The following is a 15,274-nucleotide window of genomic DNA, read 5'->3' on the forward strand; positions in this document are numbered from 1 at the left end:
TTCTGTCATTGTGGATAGTAGGGAATGGATGGATTATTTTTCAGAGAACAAGGTGAATAGAGGTGATCAAATCATCAGTATCTTGGAAAGCCATTGATCCAAATCAGATATTTTGAAAATGAGTTGTTCTTCTGTGATAAAGGACCCATAACGTTTTTACAACCTTTAATTGCATCTCAGCCAATAGCAATGAACGTAATAGGTTAAGAAAATTGGTTTGGTCTTAAAAGCAATGTTTTCTGTCCAGTGCTGTCTCAGTTCCTGCAGTCCTCCCCAGTAGAATCCAGTGCATTTGGAGTAGAACTCCTTTTGTTGTATGCCTTGCTGTTAGCTAGGCAGCTATGGAAGTGAAGGGAGAAGAAATAACGCATCTGACATTACATAGAAATTCCAATATAGCTGACAGTATTCCTGCAAATGAGTAAGACATAACAAATCCTACATAACAAAAGTTGTGGGGCAGCAAAATATATTTAAGCTTTTCCAGGAGGCATGAACTGGACACCCTGATCAAAGTACACAATCATATGATTGGTACAAGCTGATCATGGGGATCCAGGCACAATACAGAAAACAAGGAAGAGAGAGATGTAGTTAATAAGTAATTCCTGGCCATAATGCAGTTTGAACAAACAATACAGTCTCCCAACAATAAAGACAGTATCTCAGCTTAAACACTCTCCAGCACAAGTATATTATTCCTTCCTCTCACCAAGAAGAAAATGAAAAACAAGACAAATTTTCCTTCACAAGAAGGAGAAGCATGTCTTTCCAGATGTCCAGATAACAGTGCATTCAAACAGCAGAGGCTGCCAGCTTGGAAGCCCCAGCTTAATATTGTGACTGTGCTCTCCACCTTCTTCCTCACGGGCGCGTTCTGCCTTACTCTGGGAGTCTGCCTTGTACTGTCTGCAAACAGCGTCAGAGAAATCCAGGTTTGTTTGGGGGTGATGTTCCTAGATATTCTGTAAAATAGAAACTGGGCTAGGTTTGGAGGGAAAAGGATTTGAATTTTTGCTTCTGAATAAAGATGGTAGCAATGGCTTCACGCCCTGGACATACGTCCAACAGCTAGTATTCCTGTGGAAATCTTTGGAGATTGTCAGTCGTCAATAAAACCCAAGTACTGGGTGGTTAACTGGGTGGTAATGTCTGAAATATGGGTGATAATTACTGCTACTGGCTGGTAATCCATGAAATGTTGCCATTATTTCCTGGGATTTTGAAGGGAAATAAACAAATCCCTTTGATAGTGTTTGGTAGTGGAAGAATATACATTTGCCCAGGCAAAATCTTAAAATACAGGGAGTCCTAATGTTTAAATCTCTCCTGGAGGAAAGGTTTTTTAGACCTGTGGTGTTGTTAATAGACTCCTGGTTGGAGCCAACACTCAGCACTACATCCAGGCTGTTCAACAGGGGTGGGCCATGATGCACATGGAGATTTGTCAAGCATTACTTGGTCAGCCAGAAGTGCAGGAGGTGCAGAAATGTTCTTCACTCAGCACTCCTTTGCCGAGGAGCAGATGGGAAGGTTCTGCAACAGTCATCAAAAGGCTCTAAAACAGCTTTGAACTGGGGATAAATTTTGTGAATGTTCATTGAGGCCAAGTCCTCATTCTCTGCCTCTTCATTTTTAACAATGTTTTTGGCAGTGCAGAGAAGAAAACTGCTCTGAGAAGTCTTGGAGCTAAAACCTTTTCTTATGCGCATGTCCTTTATTATAATATCTCTACTTGTTCACTTCTGCCAGATAGATTATTCAGATAAATGCTCAGATTGTTCAAAATTCCGTGAAAATTCCTCTAACTGGAATAAGGAATGCCATTGTTCTATTAATTTCACGCTAAAGGAAGATATATTGGTAAGTAGATGCAAGAAACAACTGAATTTGCTTAGTACCACCTGTTACTTATATCCCTGTATGATAAAATACACTAATTCTGTTCTGTAAAGCTCCTGACTGAATTTTCTTTGTACTTTTTCAAAGCATGAAAAACTCAAAATTTTACACTTTTGCCTTCATTAATCATTTTGGTATTTGTTAAAAATAATCAAGACCAGACTACCTCTGTCCTTATTTGGGAGATGTCCAAGGAGAAGACGGGGGTGAAGGAAATGATATTTGATTATGGAGGTGACGTCTCTCTGTATCTCCCTCTGAGTCAGTAGCAAACCCTTGCCCTTTCCTGGGGTTAGTTGTTGCTGCACTGCTAAGCTCTTGAGAAGGAAATCTGAAGCTCTGACCACTTTACATAAGTAAACCTCTGTAGTCTTTTTTACAAGGGTTATGCTGTTAATCCCCAAGGTCCTTGAAATAACTCAAGTCTAGCAATGTGATTCTGCAGTTTCATTTGGAAAAAGTATCCTTCATTTCCTGTCCTAAACTACCAGGTCATGTTGTTGAGACTGTTCAAATGCTTCATGTTCCACCAAAGAGATCTTAAAATTACAATGCAATTTAAATTATAAAGTCACTTTTGGATTCTTCAGTATTGAAGACGCTGTTAAAAAACTTTGTAATTCTTCAAACTACAGTGATGTTTGACATGAGAAGTTAGTTTAACTGAAAAATGGGGGTTTTTTATAGTTGAATAATTATCTTCCATGTTTGAGTTGCGTGCCTAGCATTCTCCATTTAATTTGAAGGGTTTTGTGCACCTTATTTTGTGGAAAATGAGTGTCTGTCTCTGTGAAATTATTCATTGGCCAAGTTCATGGCCAGCCATGCCACCTTGAGTAAAATAATTATCAGGCATTTTTATTTTAGGTTTCATTTGGTAATTTAAAGTATGTTTAATTTTGTGCCAAAATACTGAAACTTTCAGTTAGGGTAAAGACTAGATTCTAGCCTGTGTCTGCTGAATTGCTTAGAGTGTAGTAACCAACACTTAAGTACAAATTGAGTACTCTCTTCCCCTCTCTTTTTTAGCAAGTAGTAGGATTTCTCATTGTGTTCATGAACTCACCTTATTGAAGGGATTTATCTTTGAATTCTAGGGTGATGTTTTTATGTACTATGGTCTGCAAAACTTCTATCAAAACCATCGTCGATATGTGATCTCCAGAAGTGACGCACAATTGTTGGGTCGAAATGTAAATGTAAGTTTTCTTTTCATGTTATGAGATCACCAGCAGGTGCATCTTCTACCATATGGAGAGCTAACTAGGCATAACTGTTAAGTGTGTTTAGATGGCTCTAGGGAATGATAAAGTACAGATTTTTAGTGTTTGGTCTCTGCTTTTATGATTGCTACGGTCATTAGATCTAATAAATTAATAAGGGAGGAAGATTGAGGGGATAAATAAAAGCTGTCAGTCCAGTGTTGCCTTTCTGAAACCTGCACCTTGTAGGACTGCTACTCAAAAATACATTGTCTTTTTCAAATAAATTTACAGAAAGCTTCTCCTTCTCATGTTTTCAGTCTTCTTAGCCAGAAATGTTTTAAGCTGTGCTTTTATTATAGGTTTGGGGAATTAAGTTATTCTAAGTCTTTCATTTTGCCATCTGGCTTTGGAAGTGGACAAGGAAGAGGAAAAGGTTCATGGTGAAATAAGTGATTATGTAGCATTCTAAGTACACAATTTAGAGCTCTAAAGAGGGAGCTAGACAGCATTGCCTGCAGCAGACCTGCATAAGGAAATTGGAGAACGCAATCATGGCATTCAGGTTTTTTTACTTACAAATCTAAAACATATTTTCTTTGGCTTAAAAGTAGCATTTCTTAATATACACACAATCCACATACTGTCCTTTCAGTATGTATGATGGTTGTGCCATAATAATCTGTTGTTTCTATAAAATGCTTCTTATAATGTTCAAGACATGTTCCTCATACATCTGCTTCTCTAAGTGTCCTGTCAGCTTGTTTGTTTGCATCCAGATGCAACTGCTTTTGGCTTTTGTGCCAATCAGATACACAGCTCGTTGGAGTTACTTGAAAGTGTTTCCATGTTTAAACCTGAAGATTTGTAGTTTCCCATGAACTAGGATAGGAGAGATGTGATAAATTTGAGGTGGACCTTTATTTTTCAGTTCATGCATCAAGATTTTTCCATATTGAACTGCAGTAATGTGGCTAACTATGTCTGGTGTTCTCCAGCGCTAAAGTAGTCCAGGTCAAAATTAAAAAGAAGGAAAAATAAGATGTTCTATGATAAGCCAGGGCTCCTCTGGAACATTTTCAGCTGTAGCCGTGTTACAATAGCAGATCCCCAGATCTGTTTTTGTAGTCTGGAGCTTGCAAGTCCACAGCAGAATTTGGCGAAGACCTTAAGTTTACGTGCCATGATATGGAAGGTGTTCCTCAACTACACTCATTCATTCGGATGTTTCTCTAATGTGCCCAGAAGGTACTGGAGGCTTAATTTTTCAATGGCTTTTCAGAAGAAGGAATGGGGGAGGACAGCAGCAAATTAAAACCCCAGATCTGTGCCTGATTGTTCTGTGACCTTGAATGCAGATTCAGAGGAGCTACTGTACACCCTTCACCACCTACCGAAATGGGACCCCCATGGCGCCGTGCGGGGCTATTGCCAACAGCATGTTCAATGGTATGTACGTACCTTCCACACCCACCTTCCTAACTTCCACTTGAAACTATTCCATTACCTCGTACTTGAAACTACTCCACTACTAGTCCGATGTTGCAAGGTCTCTGTCTTTCTCCCACAAAAGGTGTTATTTGGTGGTGACTCTGGTGAATATGGGGCTCTGCTTCCTACTGTTTAGTAACTTTCCCCTTGTTTTGAAACTGAGGGAGATTTTTCATTTTTTTAAGGCCCTCTTGAATGTGAATGTATAGCAGGACTGAGGAATTGAGTCCCTGTTGAAATAAGGAACAATGATACAACAGATTTAGTGTACTTCCTTTCTAAAAAGTACATTCTTTTACAGTGATGGGAAAGCACAGATTGTGCCTTCCCACATGGTGTGCTTAGAAGGAGGTGACACATTGTCCAAATTCGTTTGGACCTTTGGATCTATGTGTTTTCATTTTTGGTCTTTGAAAGCTGGAAGCATACGTAGTTTTAATTTGATCCCATGTATGATCTTCTTTTACGTAACCTAGTGGGCATAACCTGCCTATGAGTTTAGGAGATTTCAGAATGTATTTATTTGGAAAGAAAGGAGACAAAAAACCTTTACAGACTTTTCTCCCCTACTTCAGCTTTTTTATCTGCCAATCTCTGCCCCTCTGCCCCAACACCCTTTTTTTTAGCCTGTTGCACACAGCAGGTTTTGGCAAGGCAGCATCTGTTTTCAACCAGCTGAGCCACCCGCAGCAGAAGACTTGTGAAGGCCAGCTGCATTCAGTAACTTTTAGATCCATTTGATTTTCATCTGCCTGTGCACCTACCAGCTGCCCTGGAAGTCTGATTTACTGGATTGGGCTCAGACCTAGGCCAGCAAAGCTACCTGCATGCAGCCCACGCTGTTCTGGAGCCCGTGCTGAGGGTGAACCTCCCTGTGTCTGCCTTTGCATCTGTCCTTAGTGCATAGTGTGGTGAAAAGTTCCATCTGCTGGTGGTGTGGGGGAAGGAATTGATGTCTGAATCCCCCCCTCTGGTAGCTCATTTCTGACCCTCTCCTGTGAGAGAAGGTGCTTCCCTTTCACTTTTGGCAGTTTAGCTGGTTGTCATGACTGCTCTCTGATCTTGTTTTGTAAAATGGGGAAGATGGCCAAGTTCCTGCCACAGGAAAGGTTTTTAACCCAAAGTAGCATGCGAGGGAGCAGTCAAGGCAAGCATTTAATCAGACAGAGCTCAAAGAATTGCAACTCCTGTTAATGAACTGGTGACAAACAGATGGGGAGATGGTGGGGCATGGAATGATCACTTCCTCAGAAGAGCGTGTCTGAGCTTTAAGGAGTGCGAACACAGGTTTTATAGCAGGATAAAAAAAAGGTATATTTTCGCTGATGTTGTGCAGCTGAGTTGTGTTTTTCACATCTCCTAAAAAGCAGCCCCTCCCCATCTCTATCATCCAGCTATCCCTGCTTCATCCCATTGGCACCCAGATGTTTACAGAGATGTTAATGAGACCTCTATTATTTTTACCTTTTGTTAAACTAAGTAGGAAAATATAATGGATAAAACGAGTACTCTTCGCCCACTGAAACAGGATGGCATGGTTAAGCACAATTTTAACTGAATATTTTTTGATTGAAGAAAGTGTTCGTGTCCAAGTTGATAGACAAGCTTGAATTGGATGCCCTTGATAGTGCTTTCACCTCTCCCCTCTTCCCTGAAAACACATGTTATATATAGCAAAGCAATCAGTTGAGGACAACTGCCAAAGGAATACCAGGGAAAGTATTGGAGTACTAGGAGAGTAACTTCTGTAACTAGCCAGAGAGCTCTGAAAGTGACTTGCAAAGAAATTAATCCCACAGGAGTTGATGGATATGAGATATGTGCCCATGTTCCCACAAGACATTGTTTCTTCAATAGGGTTATTTGTAGGACTATGTTCAGTGTAAAACTTCATAAGTTATACAACTCTGGAATTCTCTTGGAATGTACGGTGTTCTGTACACAGTCATGATGAAACCTTTCCCAGGACTTTTTTGGTTTTCTGTTCACTTGAAAGGTGCTTCAGGGTGACATTTTTTTGTTAGTCATGCTGGTAATTAGAATGACTGTCTTTTACTCAAAGGTATTGCTTATTGTATTCCCTGCAGATACTATTGATCTTTTTTACAATCGTAACACATCTGTGATTCAAGTGCCACTTCTGAAGACTGGAAACAGTTGGTGGACAGATAAAAATGTGAAATTTCGCAATCCTGAATCATACAATCTCTCTTCTGCATTTGCAGGTAAGAATGGTTCCTTCTGCTGGTATTCCTTATTTTTCAATGGCTTCCCTACCTCCCTGCTCATGTGTCTCTCATTCTGAGAAAAATCCCTTTTGGGAGAAATACCTCCCAAAGCAGGTTGGAGAAGCAGCTTTAGAGGGTGACTAAGAGCAGAAGACACGTTTAGCCTAAATATCAGCTTTTTATTTTTTAATCAGTGACCACAGAAATTGGAAGAAAGTGGGTTTGGAAGACTGAAGTTAGCCCACATCAACACCCTTCTATATCATTTCTTGTAATGCTTAATCTGGCCAGGGAAAGCAAGGATGCAGTTGCTTTGGGGTTTTTTTCCTATTGGAAACATCTATAAAGGAGAGTTGCATGTGACATCTTTCCTTTGTGCCTTTGCAGATTCTTAGGCAGTTGTGAGACAATTGAGACTGCTTTCGTCACTGGTTCTTTCAGACCTGTTTCTAGGGTTCTTTCCTTGTTATGGTTGATCTGTATTGAAGTGGGACTAAAAGTTCCCTATTCTGCATCAGGGCAGTGCTGTGCTGGATGCAAAATGCAAGAGTTAATTAACTAAGTTTCATGAGACAGATTCTAAATATCACAGACCATGCCAATAGGCTGCAAAAGGGTGCCTCTCTGATTGTACAGGAGTAAATTAATGTATAAAAATGAAGGCAAGTTCCTCATCATAGAGAACATGTTGCTTGTTGAAGAGGCAACAAGAATCCAGAATAAACAGTATTTTCATCTGTGCAAGTCACTTTGTTTTTCCTAAGCTTGAAGTTTCTAATGTGTGGCAACCTCTGGGTACTGTTAAACTGTTCATTCATGTTTGAGGTGAGTGGAGACGCTTGGGTGAAAACTGTTACCCAGCATATATAATTTCTGAATATTGGACAGTGTCTCGTGTCTCTTCCATATCTCATATTCTGTGTTGGTTTTGAGTAGGCCCAGAATTTAGCCAGCAACGACTGTTCTTACTGACAGTGTGTCTTTCCTGCTTTGTTTCTTTTCCATCAGGGACAGCAAGACCTCCTTACTGGCAGAAGCCAGTGTATTTGTTAGACGAGGAAGATGAAAGGAACACCGGTTATGTCAACGATGACTTCATCATCTGGATGCGAGTGTCAGCCTTTGCCACGTTCAGAAATCTTTACCGCCGTGTCAGACGGGTCAGGCACTTTGCGGATGGTCTGCCAGCAGGGAATTACACGTTCCGTATTTCCTATAGTATCCTTTCATATTACCTAAGACTATGAGATGGTTACAGTGAGATGGAAGCGGGTACGATTTTTGTGGTAAACTGGCAAAGAAACTGCACAGAACACCCCAAACTGACTCACCATGAAAAATGAGACAGTCAGTGATGATGGACTCTCTTTAGCCCATGCAGAGGCTGTTCAGGCTTGTTACTCAAACAGCAGCACGTGGCTTTGGTTCTGACTTCTGAGGGGGCTACTTTTGGCTGGTAGGAGTACACAGGTGCATCACACAAAGGGTAAAACTGAAGAGTGGGAACCTGAAGGGATGGTTGAAGATGCTGTTTTAGCTGAAAATAACAATGACCTAATCAGATGGGTGGGCTCCGTTACGGGGGTGCACAATGTGCAGAGGTGTCCCTGCTGCTTAGAGCAGCACGGGATGCCTGGGTCACCAGAGCTTTCTGATGGATTTGGGCCACATGCTGACTAACAGGAGCTTTTGTGCTGGTGCAAATGCCCTCTCACACCCAACAGCAGGAACTTTGCTGGCTAAAGCACTCCTTTTGTCAGCAGGAGTTATGTCAGGATGACTGTAAATTTCTCTTCTCTCTCAGCTGATAGAGCTATGGTTTTAAATATGGCACAGCCTATTCTGAAAGCTTCCATGAGAGAAATGAAAGATAAAATCATATAACATTCTGGATATGACATATTAGGTAGAGGTGAGCTCTTATCCTCACTGAGACTGTGTGGATTATCATCATAAGCTGCCCCAAAGGCTCGTTTTCAAGTTTTCATAGCAAATTAATGCAGTAGCAGTTATATAAATTATGAATCTGAAATTTGCAATGTTTTTAAAAAGAAAGTGTTTCCAGGTGCACACGAAGACTGTAACTAAAATAACTGGATTTCTTACCACCAGCTGCTACCGGGTTTTTGGATCCAGAATAGCAGAGACATCACAGATCAGTTAAAGGAGTTTTGGCAGCAAATGCAGACCTCCAGACTCTTTATGCCTTGGAAAGGTTTTTGAGCATTTAACCATTCCTTTCTCTTCTCCTGGAAATAATATAAACTTTGTTAGTGAAATCTTAACATCCTTCTATCAGATTTCCCTGTTTCCAAATTCAAGGGAAGGAAGCACGTGATTCTCTCAACCGTGGTATGGAGTGGAGGAAGTAACCCGTTTCTGGGAATTGCCTACGTGGTTTCTGGCTCAGCAGCAACCCTGGCAGGTTTTGTCATAACTGCCATCCACTTGAAGCTCAGAAAAAAGAAAACATACTTTCAGAGGCAATAAGGTTCCCTGGCTTTCTGAACAAAAGCAAAGGTGTGCTGTGAAGGAAAAACGTGCAGCACAGACCTTCCATTCTTTCCCCTGAGCTCTGGACCTGTTTCAGTATCAGGTTTGGTGAATGTAAGCAAACTGAGGAGCAGTGCTCTTCCATCATCTCAAACTAAACTTACCTGAGGCAGGATCCTTACTAATGTGTGTGTGCTCCTAAATTTGTTTCCTAGGAAACTTGTAGTGAGATGAGCTTCAAACAACAGATAGCATAGTGGATTAGAATTGCAGTGGCAAAGAAATATGGTACTAATGTGTGACCAGGAGTAGGGGTCCATATTAATTTCTTACTCAGCCCGTAATTCAAAAAACATTTCTTTTGACTTAAATGGAGCTTTGGATGGGTAAAAAGTGAGGACTTGATCCAACAAAATGCTTGAGCAGGTAGAACTTACTGCTAAAATCTGTTTGTGAGCCACATACATGTGCTGAATGGCTTGGGCTTTATATACCTTTTTCAGCTATCCTGAAAAAGCAACCAATTTAGCGCAGCATATTCATTTATACTCAATTTATGATTGAATTAAGCTTGATATTCAATTTATGATTGAATACAGGTCATTTATTAGGACTTCAGAGTTTGTTTAAACCAAATTTATTGGTTTTATCTAGGTACTGAGAGCTGGAGGGCATCAAACCACTGATTTACAATTTTTTAAATCATGGTGTAATAGAAAGCTTAAATTAAAAACTCCTTTAATTCTAAATATTTTAGCAGAAACATCTACCTGATGTGACTACAAGGCCACAATTACACTCCTACCTACCCCACCCTTCCACGTGAAAGTTCACAGATTCTTACATGTCATAGAATGGTGACTTATTGTCAATAGAAAACAAAGAACCAGAAAACCTGTCAACTTAATTTTGAGAAAGTAAACACTGCAGCTCATGAATTGACTTGTCATTTTTCATGTTTCATGTTCAAAATTTTACATATTTAGGAGTTAATTTTGAGTGTCTCACAAAATGAAGGAACAGAACTGAAGAATTTAGGTCAAGCATACCATGGTACATCCAAATTTTTTAAAACAATTTTTCTGTTGCAAAAATGCAAATGGAATAAAACACTTTGATAAGTATTATGTGTGACTTGCCTCCCTTTATCCTAAGAGAACTTCACGTTAGAACAAGAAGGAAATCACAGACTAGAGCAAGAGAAGGGAGTGTGGCACGGGGCAGGGGTGCTGTGCCACTGTCAAGGCCCCCACGTCTGCTTTTCAAAGTGTCTCGGGCTGAGGAGCTTTGACAGATGGCCTCTGGTGAAGGGGTTTGCAGCCACAGAAGGTACTGTTGCCTTGAATCTCTACTTTGTAATTGAGCCATGAGCAGCAGAAGGGGCGCTGCTGGAGGTGACAGCCCAACCTGGGAGCACAGTCTCACTCCATGGATGGTTTATGCTGACCTGGGCAAAGGTCCGTGTTCCCATCTGCTTTTGCTGGTCAGGGCCAGTCACCTCCTTCTGGAAACTGTAGCAAGAAGGTTCCTGTGTTTCAACCCTTGTGTCTGAATCTGTCAGTAGCTGTGGAGAACCCTGCCCCTCACTGGGCTGGACAAGGCAGAGCATGAAGCAGTACATTCAGCAATGCTTAAGCTCGTTAGTCTAAATCACTTTTAACAATGAGACAGGCTCCTAAACCTTTTAAGTCCTTTTGAAAATGTAATTCCATGCAGCTCTCTGGAAAGCCTTGATGGGAGTTCCTGCCAAAGCTGAACTTAGGTTTTCTGGCTCCTAAAAGACTACAGGAGCTTCTTTATTTTTCTCTTTCTTTTTTCTGTTTTTATTTTTTTTAAATCCTCCAAGAAACTGACTTTCAGGAAATTATATGGGTGGTTAAGTTACCATGCAATAGTCACTTATCTTATTTCTTCATGAGGTATCTGGTAAAAATGTTAGTAAAAGGAGGTGTGTGAATAATGAGGTGTGTATTTCAATGAGTCAGTGTCTACCAGCAGAAAAAAGTTACCTAGAAAATGCAGTCTAGCACATAGTGTTTGCTCATTATCTCCCAGAGATTTGTGCAAGAACCTCTTCTCTCAAAAGGTACATTGCCTTCAAACTGCTCCATAGGAAAAACCTGTCTTCAAACAAGTCTTTCTCTTTTTCCAGAAGTTGTCTAAGTCTTCATTTATAAACCCAGTATCTCATTTTTCATCTTACCACAGCTTTAAACACACCTTACATCTTCCTTGTACCCTCTGAGCAGTGTCCTTGGAAGCTGCTGCTTGAGCTTCAGCCATTTCTGAGAAGCTCTGCAGTGTTTGTCTTGTTTGGGATTGTGCTGTGCAGACCAGAGCAATGGGAGTGGCAGTTTTGATTAATTACTCCCAATCTGCCTTGCTCAAAAGGCTGGAAAATATGTTTTAGCAACCTCCTTACAGTGCCTTTTGTGCCAGTGCTGCAGCTACGCTGTTGGTCTGCCCCTTGTGCCAGGGCACTTTTCAAGTAAGTTTTGTAGATGTGTTCCTCAGTGCCCACACTGGGAGTACGCCCCTACCTATATGAAATGTTTATTGAGTTGGTTTTTTTGCTGCTGTTGCCTTATTCCCTCTAGTGCAGGGGCTGGAACAGAAGTGAGAGCCTTGGCTGGAGGACTGACCTAACATAACAGAAAGGTGGTAAAAACCATCATTAGCTGCTCCCTGTGGCATGTCTCAGGGGATTGTCCCCTTTGTTACGCTGCTGATACCCAGCAGCAGGCATGATTCCAGGCAAATATGCAGTGTGATTTTGAGTTCATTTATTGTGGCTGTTAGGAGATCATTAGGTCAGTTTGATCAGGGAAAGCAACACTGATATTTGGAGAGCAAGGTATGAAGGAACTGGCAATGTTGCACTTCTGCTGAGGTACAAATTGCTTACAAAATACCTGGAGTGTCATGACCGGTACCGTGTCTTTGGCTCAGCACTGCTTTTGCCTTGCGCATTTGATTTTGTGAATTAAGATTATGTGTCTTGTGTAAAGAGGGCAAAAAAAAGTGCCTTGGTAAAACTTTTCAAAATGGAATTTTAATTATCTATCAAATATACTTCTCCCAATGGCAAGTGGGCTCTTTTTGCTGAGAGATTAATGCGTGTAGACTTGGCAACTCCGTGCAAAAATGTCCAAGTTTAGGATTGCTGAATGACATTAAGAGCTGTACCTGAAAAGTGTAAGTCAACAGCACCACTGTGAGCGCTGCCTCACTAAGCCATAAAAGGCTTTTTGTCATTATTTGTAATATCTTCACATATCAAAATTATTACATTGTTTGGTTCCTTTGCTACTGTTACTTAAAGCCTTATCTGGTCTCACTGCTGTATATACAGTCCCTTTGAGCTAATGAAACAGCTATTTACTTCACTCAACAAAAGATGCATGTCAGAAATGGGGTTTAAGTTTGGTGGACTGAAATTAATAATATCATAGATGCTGAAAGTACTAGATAGTGCTTTTTTTTTTCTTTTCCCTATCTTTTTTTCTAGAACAGTTAAATAAAGGAGGACATTATTTAGTCAAGTTTTTTTCTTTTGGGAAATGGACATTTAGTAAATGGAAAACTGGACAAAGAATTCCTCTTAGCAGATGTAATCTAAATTTATATGATTAAAAATAGGTGAGCTAAATGGGATGTAAGTTTCTGGTGTTTGTTTATGATTTTGAAGATGACAGTTAGGAGCATCTCATCTTCTGGAGTTCTGGAGTTCAGTTTTTAAAAGTGGCAAAAATATTGGGAGGTGACGAGATCCCATTATTATAGAAAACTTACATGCAGTTTAAATCTCGTTTCTAAATTACAGGGAGGTATAGGAGAGAGTTGCATTTGAATGTCAAAAACTATTTTAGTCGTTTTGGTTGCCAACTCCTTTTAGAATTAAATTTCACTGATGGATATAACTCTATATCCATAGAGAGAGACATAAAAGTGAATCAGGTGTTACAGGACTTTTCAGTAGCACTTCAGCTGGAGAATTTTTCCAAGTCTTTTTCAGGCTTTACAGTCTCATGCATATACATCCAGTATTTGTCTGCTGTGATTGGTTTTTCCGTTTCTAATTGTAGACATTTGCTTAACATCTCATCTAGAAATAAAGGGATGAGTCTTTCATGTGAAACAGATTAGCATGATCACAGGCCTATAGAATCTGGAAATGTTAGTTACATGCTGCACCTATTTTATATTAACAGCTGTGTTGCATGGAGATTTTTGGTATTAATGTTTGGGCGGTGTATTACATGCATTGCCATGTAAAAGTTTTCTCTCCTTCCTCTGAGAAATGTAACTAATACAGGAGTAAAGTCAAAGTTCAGGGAAGGGGGGAGGGCTTTGTAAGTTTTGATAATATAAAGAGAGGTTGCATACAGATTTGGATTTGAGTTTAGATATGAAATAGGAGAAAGCATTTGCTTGTTGCATGATAGGAAAGTGCTGTCCTCCTTGGTTGGGAGCAGGAGGGCATGAGACAGGGCTGATTTGAGGAAAAACTGTAACCACACAAGGAGGGGATTGGTGGAAGCGGGAAAAAGTACTTCATCTGCTTGGGTATGGAGGCAAAGAAATTCAGCTGAGATGCTTAAGATGATGGTGTATCCTGACATGTGATCTGGAAAGCTCATATGATTTTGAGGAGCAGCCAAGATAAGTAAAAAAGTTTCTCTGTTTTCAGCGCACTCTGAACTACAGTGCATAGTTTTTTAGCTAAGTATTTTGACTGGGTTCTCTGTAATTGCATTATTCCCTACAATACCAAGAACACTTTTGTTATGAGATGGGAGTGCCTTGGGCAGTTGCTTTTCCTTTGGTGGCCTCTTGTTTCCAAAAGAGGGATTATGTAGCAGTTTTTGTTTGCTCTGGGTCCTTCTTTTTCCTCAGGTTATGGGAAGCCAGGCAGAGGAAGAATGGGGCTTGTTTTGCTTTTGCTCACATCCATGAGTGCATGAAAAATGTTTTCTCCCTTTCCCCATGTAGGTGCCTAGGAGAGGAAGAGGATTCTGGTCCGGTGCGAGTGGAGGCAATATCTAGATGACATCAATTGGTAATTGCCATGGGTAAAGATATCAAAATAGCTCATACCCTAGAAAGCTTGTATTTCAGAGAGCTCTAACCAAAAGATCTGTGCATCTACTGAGTATGTACTGTGTACATACAGAAAGAAGATGAAAAAAAGGCCATTTGGTTGCACTCCTGCTCAATTGCAGCCATTGTCACTTTGCGTTGCAGTGCCTAAAATGATCCCTTTCAAACTGAAACAATTAAAAAAGCTTGTGAAAAAACGAGGTTTTCTACTGTGTCAAACCCAGCTACCCAAAGTTATTTGCCTTTTTCCCCATGGCAATTCCTGTCTGTAATGAGAAACTGTTGCATTAACAGCTCTGTTAACCCAGTTATAATAGTGGAGAATTCAGGGTTTAAGATTAGATTGAAAGTTCTTGAGATTTCTCAGGTAACTTATATGAATCCCTGGGCTTTCTCAGGACTGTGTTATTAGTGACAATGAACCTGGAAACACTGGATAAAGAAATGTGTCCAGAAAACCTATAATGGTTAAAAGAAAAAAAGGAAGAAAGTAGTATCTGTCCATAGCCCCAGTGGTCATAAGGAGTTAATGTGTGGAGAGAGTGTGCAGAACCCCTGACCTGCCTCTGAGGTAAAACGTGGCACTTATTTGGCAGTGCAGCTCAGGACAATAATGACATCTGCAGTTAATAACACTCCTCCCCACAGTGGGTGTGCCGAGGAATCTGCCATGCTGGCAGAGGACAACAGGGCCGTGTCCCCAGCGCTGGGCAGAAGGAGCATCTTTCCGCTGGACCGGGGACACGCCCTGGTGCCGCTTCATCCTGGTGGGTGGCAGGGAGTGCTCCCAAGCTGTGTCATTCGATGACAGCTGCAGCATGGGGTGCCTTTTGCTGGCCTGCGTGGTGCCATCCAAAT

At 40.7% G+C, this 15,274-nt stretch overlaps 1 protein-coding gene across 1 annotated transcript; it reads left to right on the forward strand.

Annotated features, from left to right (window-relative positions):
• Positions 1 to 96: 96 nt before the first annotated feature.
• LOC113966409 (cell cycle control protein 50C-like) lies at positions 97 to 10,519 on the forward strand. The gene is made up of 7 exons (XM_027681077.1): positions 97 to 935; positions 1,753 to 1,863; positions 3,000 to 3,101; positions 4,463 to 4,553; positions 6,683 to 6,820; positions 7,832 to 8,041; positions 9,123 to 10,519. The coding sequence occupies exons 1-7, from the start codon at positions 723 to 725 to the stop codon at positions 9,311 to 9,313; spliced, it is 1,056 nt and encodes a 351-aa protein (XP_027536878.1). The 5' UTR covers positions 97 to 722; the 3' UTR covers positions 9,314 to 10,519.
• Positions 10,520 to 15,274: the final 4,755 nt, after the last annotated feature.

This window comes from Neopelma chrysocephalum, unplaced genomic scaffold (assembly GCF_003984885.1).
Source record: "Neopelma chrysocephalum unplaced genomic scaffold, ASM398488v2 Primary Assembly neopelma1_60, whole genome shotgun sequence".
NCBI lineage: Eukaryota > Metazoa > Chordata > Aves > Passeriformes > Pipridae > Neopelma > Neopelma chrysocephalum.

Excerpts from the sequence above, each read along its gene's own strand:
- LOC113966409 (XM_027681077.1), top strand. The coding sequence starts at position 723 with ATGAAAAACAAGACAAATTTTCCTTCACAAGAAGGAGAAGCATGTCTT. Across the intron at positions 936-1,752 it reads ACAGCGTCAGAGAAATCCAG|ATAGATTATTCAGATAAATG; the intron begins GTTTGTTTGGGG and ends CACTTCTGCCAG. Across the intron at positions 3,102-4,462 it reads TGTTGGGTCGAAATGTAAAT|ATTCAGAGGAGCTACTGTAC; the intron begins GTAAGTTTTCTT and ends CCTTGAATGCAG.